Source organism: Pleurodeles waltl, chromosome 6 (assembly GCF_031143425.1).
Source record: "Pleurodeles waltl isolate 20211129_DDA chromosome 6, aPleWal1.hap1.20221129, whole genome shotgun sequence".
NCBI lineage: Eukaryota > Metazoa > Chordata > Amphibia > Caudata > Salamandridae > Pleurodeles > Pleurodeles waltl.
The window spans coordinates 1485011277-1485023322 of NC_090445.1; the positions used below are offsets into that span (position 1 = coordinate 1485011277).

At 43.3% G+C, this 12046-nt stretch overlaps 1 protein-coding gene across 1 annotated transcript in view; it reads left to right on the top strand.

Annotated features, from left to right (window-relative positions):
* Positions 1 to 12046, top strand: part of PCDH15 (protocadherin related 15) — a 2681631-nt gene that overhangs the window by 878621 nt on the left and 1790964 nt on the right. The window contains exon 6 of the mRNA XM_069240977.1: positions 1318 to 1434. Coding sequence (XP_069097078.1) covers positions 1318 to 1434 — 117 coding nt within the window. The remainder of the gene's footprint in view (positions 1 to 1317; positions 1435 to 12046) is intronic.

Below are 12046 nucleotides of genomic sequence, written 5' to 3' on the forward strand. Positions count from 1 at the left end.
AGATCAGCAGGGCACTGAAACATGTTATAATTAACACAGAGTTATTCTTGTGTGAAATTACTTATTTACAATTAATTATTAATCAAAACATTCACCCAATCTTCTAGATGGATATTGGCCTGTTACTCCATAGAAACAGATGTTAATATCCCTCCCCTTATGTCTGACATTGTCTCTGAAGTGGTTCATTTCTTCCAGATCTAATTCCACTACATTCTTATTTAAATCAATTTTAGCTGAGCCTTAAACACAACAAATGATCCAGAGTATGTCATTATCTCGTATTTTATTGTTGGTTTCTCAAGGCTTAGGAATACTTGTTATGCTGTCATATATTTTGTCTTTGATATAAAACATCATTTCTTTAATTTTGTTATAAGCTATGAAATTATTGCATACATTTCCATTAGTGATTCTAAAGGCATGTTTCGTGGTACCAAAATATAATTGTAAACATATTGTCTGAAATAAGTATTGCCTCCTAAATATTGCCTACAAGAATATCACCCCATTGGAGTTACGAGAAAAAAATCCACACCAATAACATTTTAGATGGCAATGTTTCAAACATAATATTTATAGGTGACATCTTTTATAGGATGTTCTGATGTTCAATCGTTCCATCTGTATTTCTGCTTTTGGGATTGGGGTTTTAGCAACGTAGGTCAAACAGAGAATGGCAATACTTTTTTGACTGCTACTTTTTTATTAGTGATGATTTGGAGATTTTGCTAATAGTTTCACTAACTGACTACAATGGTTCACTTACCTGCTATTGTATTTATATTGACTCCATCTCTAATAAAGCTGCAATTTATTTATTTCTCCCTAGCATTCATACTGTGGGCCACTTTAACATATCTAATCACAGAATGCCATGTGCATAATGTTAAAGTATGTTTATATCAATAAACACATTTTCAGCCTTATAAGACATATTATTTTAGTGATGTTGTATTGAAACTATTGTTCCTTCACATTCAACACTGTTCTGCTGACTAACTGATGCCTTAGGAGATAACAGTGATGTTTGGTCCAAGTCCTCTCTTCAGTTCAGTCTTTTGTGTCCTTTGTTTGCGTGCAAAAATGTCTGTTTGACCAGGTCAGTTGAACTAGCCATTATCAGCATGGTAACTCTGTAATTGTCAAAGTGCTTCTTTATGTTTAAACAAACTAGAAAATACCATTTGAATAGTATGCATGTCCTAGTTCATATAGAAATGTTCACAATAATATTAAGGAAATGTATGAATCTTGTAACATTGACAAAACCTTGGTTGAATTTTCTAATAAAGTGTGTTTGCATTTGTTTTTTAGTTAACACCAGTTGGAACTACCATATTCAATGGATTTGCCACTGAAGGTGCTGTCGATATAGATGATGGCCCCAATGGGCAAATAGAATATGTCATTCAATACAACCCCCTTGATACAGTAGGTTTTTTTCTCTTCTTACTGTATAAATGAATCCAAATAACAAAACAAACTTTGTATGAACACAAACACAAGTCAACCCACTGTGCCAGATCTGTCACTGAATAAGTTTAATAGGAGCATTTCAGATACCCTAAGTAAGAATCAAACTATTTAACTCTGTTGATATGATTGAAACTGACTGTTTCAACTGCCCGAGGTGTAGAGGCTCCTTCTAAAGTAGAAGTGAGGTGGACATGTGTTTTTGTCTGATAGCTTCTGTACAGAAAAAAGAGATGGTTAATGGTTAATTGTTTTGTATTTCAAGTCTTAGAATTGTGAAATATATAAAAGGTAAATTCAGTCAGACTGAGAACGCAACTACAATTTATATTTGCAGTCAATTTCATTGAAGCAAATACAAATTTGGAATTAAATAGATTGCTTTATAAGCTGAGCGAATGTCTGCATTGTAGATGAACTAGGCAGCTAGTAATCATCACTGAAACGTTTCAATACGTTGTATCAACTAAGCAATGTTCTATGAAATTTGGAACAGGGGCTTGCCACTCTCCTGTGTAGGCTGTGACATGGGTAATTACACTTTCTTAAGGCCCACAGGTTCATCATTTTGATGCATTAGAATTAATAATACAGTACACATGCAAAATATTTTTTCACAACAGTCACGAATGTTCAAAAATTATGATCTGAGAATGTGATTGTTAGAATTAAGAATCTGTTTGATTGATGAAATGGGTGTTGAATGTTCAGGACCATGGGTGTTCATGCACCATTCACAAGTTGCTTTCCTACACTGAAAAACAATTTCAATAGCAAATATCTTTCAGGGCCGGAATAGGAAGAGGTCATCCCTTTATAAAATAGTGACATAGAGGTGAAAGTGCGTTTCCATGGGGCAAAATATTTCCCTGTTTTGAAAAATGTTACATGTGCAAATGCGCATTTCTATATCATTTACAGATTTTTCACCTAGTGGGAGTAAAAAAATATTTCTGAATTCCATAGAAGTTGTGACATTGCTGCAGGGGATTTCATTTGATTTATGCATTTAACTTTCAACAAAATGTGTTCCCCTCCACAAAACATAAATACATTCATCATTCATATAAAACAGCTACCCTACCAGTTATGGAGTACAACTCTTATTAAAATGTCATACTAGCAAATAAAGATATCAGTCCATTTCTAAGTGTATACACTGTCAAAGTACATTATCTTGTTGATATATATCATCCAGTTATGCAGATGTGGAGATAGATGACAACCTTGATTTCTAATGCTTCTTCGAATGGGAATACCTATAGTCTATGAAGGCATAAATGACCTCTGGGCAACAAATGTTTTGCTACTCATTTTCATTTATAAACAGTACAGATAAATATTGCTACTCGGAAGACAGAGTAGTCTACAACCATTTCTGTTACCATAATTCATCAGTTTTCCTTCTGGAATTTGTCAAACATAAAACTTTAATCATTGCTCTGATGTGGAAAAAGTTGCCTATGAAAAGTTTCCTATGAAAATGTCTCTGCTTTACAGTGAAATAATTTCTACTTCCCTAACTCCAGACTTGTGAGAAATAACCTTGTTAAACAACTTTTAAAATGTTCAGCCCACTCTCCAATGTTGTTGTTTGCTTCCAGGCATAAGTGGCTGAAAACAGGGCCAAACTAACCTGCTTTTCCACAGGACATTTCCTTGTTGGGCTGGAGCCTTTCAAGGGTAGTTGAAAGTTCAAAGCCACTGCTGGTGTCTTTGACACTTACTCCTGCTCCACAAAATTAATTGCAGCAGGCTCAGGCTGGCAGGCACTTCAAGACAGAGAAAGACAGGCTAGGCCTACAGGTTCCAATGCTGTCAAAGAAAGGAAATACAATTACCCAACCTCTTGAGAGACCAATATGTACCTGTAAGATTGTGGATTATTAATTGTGATGGATGCTAGTCCAGCACAAGTACTAAATTCACTATTCTTGCTAGGTCCAGTAAAGGTTTCAGTAGTTTAAATCTGAGGTCAACCTCTAGTAGCTATTGCACAGAGAATCAACATTAATTTGAAAACATTTGGAAAATATTTAGTAGTTGCAGAACAGTTAAAAAAACAAAACCCCATTTCAATTAGTAAAAACAGAGATTAATTCAACAAAAATTCAATGAGGGGAACCTGAACTATTGATTTTTAAAGTGTTAAATAAAAATACCGCCAAAAGGCGTAAGCACCAACTGCGTTCATCAGGTTGCACTTGAGTGGTGCCTAGTCACGATCTAAGGTCGAACACAATGGAGTGGAGGTTAGATACAGAAACCAGGTTCAACACAGTTGAAAGTTTCACCTTCTGACTTAGGGCCCGATTCTGACTATGGTGGGAAGAGTCCTACTGTTGCATTTTTGGCAGTCTTCCTGTCTGCCTCCCTGGCGGTCTTACTGCCCAATTATGAGGTTAGTGGGAAGAACAAAACAAGAAGCCACCTCTGCCGACATTCCAGCTCCCTCAGCACGAGTGGGGGAGGGAGGGGTGGCCCATGGAGCCTGGCCCACAACATCCACCGCTGGGCTGATCCTGACATGTCTTTCTGCTGACCTTCACCTAGTGGGGTCCTCGCTTGGTGAAAGTCAGCAGAATGGCAGGGAAAGGGCCACAAGAGTGGCCTTATGGAGATTATGCCCTTCTGAAATGTGAGCTGTCCCTCACTCAGAGCTCCCCAATGCAGGCTGGTCAAGTGCCCGCACTATATCATTTACTATGGAAACTGCAAGGACGGAGTGCACTTGGCTGGCTGGCGGTCCAACAGCATGGCTGGCATTGGCTTCAGGCTCCTAGTAGAGCTGAAGTGTGCCGCCACCATGAATGTGGCACCAATATACCACCAGCCCTGCGGGACCATCAGAGTACGGTCATCGGAATGCCACCAGCTTGGTGGCGTGTTCTCATATGCCGCAAACTGGTGATGTGCCGCCAAGTTTGTAATCAGCCCCTTAGTTTCTGACATGTAAGACAGATATCCTCAATGGAACCAGGCAGCATGCTATGGCCAAGAATGGCCCACATGGCTTTATGGCTGTTAGACAAGTTCCCCTTGAAGCCATTGATTTTTGGCAGGAAAGTTCTGAGCAGGAGAAATTTATTATGCCCAAGAAAGGTCCCTCATTCACCAAATACGTTTGACTCCTTCGCATATTGAAGATTTCCACGTTTGGGCTTAGTCACTTTTTTAGAACTCATCTTCCTCATATTTTAGGTTTTCTAAAACACAGTAGTGTTATATTTGCTCAAGCAAACATATGCCTTCACATACATTATAGTGCACCCTGCCTTAGGGTTGTAAGGCCTGCCTTACAAGGGGTGACTTACCTCTAGCCCATGTAGTGTTAATGGACAGGGCACTCTTGGTGAGTGCCATGTTGAGTTTGCAACTTTTAAATGCACCTGGTCATACATGTGGAATGGCAGTCTGCATGAGGCTGGTGTGGCCCTCTCAGAGCGGCACAACTGCTGTTGCAGCTCTGGGGGGGCTCTTCAGTAACAAATGCCCTAGGTACCATGGGTACCACTTTCTAGTGACTTACAAGGGTGGCTGAAGTGCCAATACATAGTACAGTTTTGGGGAAAGAGATCTGGCCCTAGGAACTTGTTTAGCAGGGGCCCAGGGCACTTAAATGCAAACTGTAGTAAACAAACATGCTGGATGCATAGAACCAGTCTCAGAAGCTCAACCTGACCCCTTGGATGGGATTGAAGTATCCCAAACTAAGGACTCTCTGTAAAAGATACCAAATACATGCACAAAAGCGTAGGCAGCTTGTGGCAGAATATGAGACTTGTAACCCAGTGGATGAGAGGGAACCCTCAGAAACAGAAAATCAAAGACAACTCAGAAGAAGCTGAGAAGGAGAAGGTAGGATCCTCTGCTCAGAAGTAGGACACCCTCAGAGGAGGATGTGGCTCTTGCTAGGTTGACCAAAAGGCTGGCTTTAGAAGCTCAACTTTTGGAAATAGAGATAAAAAGAAGAGAGATGGGCCTAGTACCCATCTCTTGTGGCAGCGTTCACATAACTAGGGAGAAAGAGAAGTCTTTTAACCTAAAACTCCCAAAAGGAGTTGTCTAACCCTTAAGTAAGGGTGATGATATCACCAAGTGGTTTTCTGCCTGCATAGCAAGGGGGTAGATAGAAAACATTGGGGCTCTCTGTTTTGGGATCTATTCTCAGGCAAGTGCAGGGATAGACTCCTGACCTTGAATGAGGCAGATGCCAAGTCCTATGACCTTATGAAAGCTACCCTGATTGAGGCCTTGAGTTAACAACTGAAGAGACCGAATTAGATTCAGGGAGACTCAAAACATTCCAGAGTCAGTCCTGGGTAGAATTTGTGGACAATTCCCTAAAAATTATAGGTGGCTGGTTAGAAGTTAACACTGTGCAAGATTGTGATGGGCTTTATACTTTACTTATGAAAGAGCATCTTCTGAGTGATTGGTACAATGAGAAACTACATCAGTTCCTGGTTGACCTAAGCCCACTTTCACCTCTAAAGTTGGGGAAGAGGGCAGACCACTGGGTCGAGACAAGGGTGTACAAAATGGCCTCTGGTGGTGCAGACCAATCGAAAAAGGCTAAAAATCCCCCCCAAATGAAAGATGGGAAACAAAATAAAAACAAAGTGGCTCATTTACAATAAAGTGGTAAATCAGCTGTGATGTTTCACTTTTCTTGCATCATCCTGTGATCCCCTAACAACACCATGGGAGCAATGATTTTACAAGATAGTGCTCCATGGCGTAAAAGTACCCACAAAAGCATCAGAAATTCTGAAGCTCTTGTGTCGCTAACCCTTAACATTGCTGTACTAGGGTCAAACTGTTGACACTTGTTTAGCAATGCTAAAGGGGCCTAATAGGAAACAGCAGAGACTGACTTTTAACCCCTGCCCTGACCAGGTGTTACAAAAATGATGCTATATCTTGGGTAAAACATATCCTGTCACTGATGCTGACAATGTCACAAAGATCCATCTCATGGCAATGTTTTCTTTTGATTGGGGGGAGAAATTGAACAGAGGTAAGTGGCTGTGTCCCCATACATGCATGTTGAATGTCTGCTTGGAAAGGATATGGAGCAATCTCCCTTAGCTGAAGTAGAACTGGGGACTCATGCAGCAATGCTTGTGCTCCCAGAATGGGGTTGTGTCAAAACAAGGGCACAGAGCAAACTCCAGAGTGAAAAAGATGTGTTGCATCCTGAAATAGTGGACCTACCCTCCGAGAGAAAAGGCAAGAAGACTGGAAGATCATCTTCTGAGCATACCACCAGTCAGAACCCCTCTTCCCAGGAAGAGGACTTTTTATCCTCAAAGGGAACTGAGCCTACAGAGCCTGGGCCTTACCACCCAGAGTTCCTATGACCAGGGGGACCCTCGAGGGAGGATCTGTGCTAGGGACAAGAAATCTGCCCCACTCTTGAAGGCCTGAGGCAACACTCTGCACAGGAATAGAAGGTTAATGTCAGTGGTACCCACAGGGAGGATGGACTCCTGTTTACTGAGGCCAGAGACCTCAAGACTGATGCAACCAGGACGGTGGTAGTGCCCCAGCAGTACAGATAGTCCCTGCTCTCTCTAGCCCATGACATTCCCCTAGCCAGGCATCTGGGCCAATACAAAACCTGGAACAGGCTAGTCAGTCATTTTTACTGGCCTGGAATGTCCCAGAAGGTGAATGACTTTTGTCAGTCCTGTGTCATCTTCCAAGCCAGTGGCAAGGTAGGTGGCCAGCTGAAGGCCCCCTTTATCCCACTACCTGTGGTTGGTGTGCCGTTAGAAAGGGTAGGAGTAGTTATGGTTCCCCCTTGCCCCTCAAACAGCTTCAGGAAACAGGTGCATTTTAGTGGTAGAGGATCATGCTACTAGGTGCCCTGAAACAATTCCACTTAGGACCATCACTGTCTCTGCAGTGTCCATGGTCCTCTTGGGTATTTTTACCAGAGTTGGCTTTCCTAAGGAGGTAGTATCACACAGGAGTTCAAACTTCATGTCTGAACACCTAAAACACATGTGGCAGGAATGTGGAGTGACTGATAAATTCACTACCATATATCATCCACAGACCAATGGACTGGTTGAAAGATTTAAAGGGAATTGAAAGGCATGATTAAAGGACTCCCTTGAAAACTCAGAAGAAGATGGGATGTCCTACTTGCATGTCTGCATGTTTACTTTCTGCCTACAGGGAAGTGCCACAAAGGCAGTAAGGTTTTCCCCCTTTAAATTTTTGTTTGGGCATCCTGTCAGGGGACCACTAAGTCTTGTGAGGGAAGGCAGAGAGAGGCCTCTCAAAGGGCCTGATTTACAAGAAAGTGGTGTATCAGTACTAATGTGCCACTTTTCTTGCATTGCCCTTGCCCCACCTAATGACACCATGTGTGTGCTGTATTTTTAATACAGGGCACTATAGCTGTTGTTAGAAAAATAGCGTCAACATTTTTGACGCTAGTGTAGCAAAGTGCAAGGAGGTCCTTTGATTTTAATGGGTGCATCATTTTAATGCCTGCTCTGAGCAGGCGTTAAAAATTATGCCAAAATGGTGCAGTGAAATGTTGTAGCTTTCACTGAGCCATTTTGGCAATCCTCCTAACGCCGGAATGCCCCCTTGCATAAATTGTGCCTGACGTAGACATAAGGTGGTGCAAAGGGTCACAATGTGGTGCAATGCATGCATTACACCACTTTGTAAATATGCCACAGCGAATATTGCCTCCTTGAGCTGCATTAGCATAAAAAGTGACACTAATATGGCACAAGTAGGCGCTAGGGCCTTGTAAGTATGGTTCAAAGAGTCTAAACAGGACATTGTGGCTATGTACTTGGCCTATGTTCCAGGATGGCTGAGTACTTGGAGAAAGCAAGTACAATTCTTCAGGCCAGCCAGGATCTTCAAAAGCACTGGTATGACCAAAATGCTGCACTGGTGGAGTTCCAACCAGGATAGAAAGTATGGTTATTGGAGCCTGTGGCTCCTATAGATCTCCAGGACTCGTGGTCTGGGCCCTACCCCATGCTTGAAAGAAAATGGCAGTTGCAAGAATCCCAAAAGGATTACACATGTCAACCACCTGAAGCCCTATTTTGACAAAGCTGATGTGACCATGCTCATGGTTACAGATGAAGGACAGGAAGAAGAGAGTGAACCTCTCCCTGACCTACTCTCCAGTTCTGTGGATGGAGTGGTGTTGTCAGACACCCTCACAGGCCAACAGCAGGCTAATTGCAGGCAAGTCCTCAACAAGTATGCCGCTTTATTCTCTCTGACCCCTGGTAGGACTAACTTGTGTACCCATGATGTGGACACTGGTGACAGCTTACCTGCCAACAATAAAATCTATAAGCACTCAGACCATGTCAGAGAGAGCATCCTAGTGGAAGCCAATAAGATGCTGGCTTGGGTGTCATTGGGCCCTCTGCGAATTCCTGGGCTAGCCCAGTAGTTTTAGTACCCAAGCCTCTCTCCAAAAAAGAGAAAAATGAAATTAGGTTTTGCGTGGAGTACAGGGGCCTCACCTCAGTAGCAAAAACAGATGCACACACATTCTAAGAACTGATGAGCTCATAGGCAGATCAGGGACAGCCAAATACCTGAGTACCTTTGATCTTATGTCTGGGTACCGGCAGATTGGCCTGACCCCTGGAGCAAAAGAGAGATCAGAATTCTCCACCCCAAATGAGCACTATCAGTTTACTGTCCTGCCCTTTGGAATAAAGAATGCCCCTGCCAACTTCCAAAGGTTGGTGAGCCAAGTCCTGGCTGGGCTGCAATCCTTTAGTGCAGTATATATATATATATATATATATATATATATATATATGATATTACTGTCGCCAGTTCCACCTGGCAGTATCACCTGATCCACCTTGGAAAGGTCCTTCAGATCCTCCAAAAAAGCAGGTCTCACTATCAAGGCCAGTAAGTAACATATTTGGCAAGGAAAGGTTGTGTACTTGGGCCGCTTGGTAGGAGGAGGCCAAGTTCAACCCCTGGAGGCAAAGATCTAGACCATTCTGGCTTGGGAAGCTCCAACTACCCAGACCCAAGTCAGGGCATTTCTTGACTTGACTGGATGCTATAGGAGGTTTGTGAGGGATTATGGGCTACATAGGGCCCTCCCACACAGAACTAGCTCCAAGAAAAAAGTGCCCAAAAAGATCAACTGAACAGTGAGTTGTCAAAAGGCTTTTGACACTCTGAAGAATGCAATGTGTTCTGCCCCAGTCCTTAAAGCTCAAGATTACTCCAGGTGGTTTATTGTCCATAGCGATGCCTCAGAACTTGGGATAGGAACAGTCCTAGCCCAGAACATTAATGAGGGACATGACCAGGCTGTTGCTTTTATCAGCTGAAGACTACTCCCTAGGGAACAGAAATGAAGTGTTATAGAGAGGGAAACCTTTGCTGTGGTCTGGGCCTTGAAGAAGCTGAGGCCATACTTGTTGGGTCTCACTTTAAAGTTCAGACAGACAACAGGCCTCTCAGGTTGTTTCTACAGATGAAAGGTGAAATTCTCAAACTGCTTAGGTGGTCCGTATCTCTATAGGAAAGGGACTTTAAAGTGGAACACAGATCTGGGCCAATGCAGATGGCCTTAGCTTAGCACATCTCCAAGGCACGCCTAACTGCTCACCCACACTACCACAAAACATAGCATTAGGTGGTCTGCTTTTTACCTCTAGTTACTAATATGGGGTTGCTTGGACTCTCTGCACAGTGCACATCTTATTTGTTCACTATATAGAGAGCCAGCCTCCTACAGCCCCCACAGCCTGTGATGGCACGTCTCCTCAACTGCCATGAGAGAGAAAACATATTGCAGCTTGCTCACGCAAAAGGTGCATGGCAAGTTGAACACCAATCAGTGACAATTACCCCAGACTACAAGGTGCAAGTCTAGAAGAGACAAGCCTTCTACTATACTGTGAAACCTCACTCCGACAGCAGACATCAAATATGCCTTGATATTCCTGGCCAAACTGTGGGTTCTGGCTGGCAACAAGGCACTTTTATTTGAAACTGCAGATGAAGGCAGGTTTTAGTTTGGGTCCAAGGGAGAACTTTCTTCGTGGGATCACCACAACACCAGGAAGCTGGCGAAGAATAGATGCTGAAAGAACCACAAGAATCGCTCTCAGCACTGCAACGAGCTGAAGAGGTGGCCGAGATCATTTGAGGGGCGTCACCCACAACGGAGATCAGCACTGGACTACCAGACATCACAGACACTCAATCCTTACACAGATCTTCACCAGAAGACCTTCCAGATGCATTACTATGGGATCCTATGGTTATCCAGTGAGTGCTGACCTTTTTGAATGATGCCTCGGCACCCACATCCTCTTTTTATGGTTGTGCAATATTCCAGTGGTTGTGAGACTCAATGTGTACCACAACTGTTCTGATACTTTAGGGGTAGAGTGACGGGGGATGCTATACTGAGTGTGTGTCATCAGTGGATATGTCAGGTGAAATATGTAATGCAACACACTGAGGTGACCATGTACTCTGGCATGGCTGCTGCATGACAGATCCCCGCAGTGGGGCCTCTTAGTGCTCAACAGACCCCAGATAATATCATTATACACTGATGATGTACTGATCTATTTGAGGGCGGACCATGCGGTGCTACTGGAGGCCCTGGCAATATTGCCAAAATCTGGGTTTATGTCTGGCCTCTGTGTCAATTGGGAGAAATCATATTTGTTCCCATTGGTGTATGTCCCTGAAGACATCGAGATGGTCTTCCATGCACAGAATTCACTTGAGGATTTGACTCCATTGAATATTTGGGAGCACAGGTCCACTATGAACCACATGAGTTCTTAGAGGGGAACTTGGGCAAGGCAGTAAATGCAGTACGCCAGTCCCTCCCTTTTTGGAACAAGCTACCTTTATTTCTCTTGGACAGAACAGCCATCGCCAGGATGCTGGTAACACCATGGGGCAGAAGTATACTTTTTGATGCAAAACTGTGCTAATGCAGATTTGCATCAAATTCCTTAGCGCCTGCTACCGCCATTCCATAGCAGCAGCTGTGCGCCATATCTATGGATTGATGCATGCTGATGCCAAGGAATGGCTAGCATCAAACAAAAAGATGCTAGCCGCGGGGTGGAGGTAGGAACAAAGGCACTAGTGGGTTAGACATGATGCTAGGCTGGTTAGTGGTAATAAATATGCTGCAAACCAGCCTAGCTCCATTTTCTGACGTACTAGCACTCAAATATGAGTCCTGTCTCAGTAAAGACAGGAGTCATGCCCACCACTCCAATGTCCAGCACAAGGAACCAGTGCCACCTGGGCAAGGTCATAAGACCGAGTGCCAGGCAGGGGACCCCATATCAGGGGCCCCCAATGGCACACCAAAAAAAGAAAATACTTGCCTATACTTACTCAGGATGGGGTCCCCCATCCTGTGGTGTCCCCCTAGTGTGGCTAGGGATGTTGCTGGGGTTTGGGGTGGTCATCTGTGGGCCCATTCCATGGTGTTTGGCCATGCAAATGGGTCCAAAGGTACCCTAATGCCTGGTCTGACCCAGGCTTTAAATAATGGCACTAAGCAGGCTTA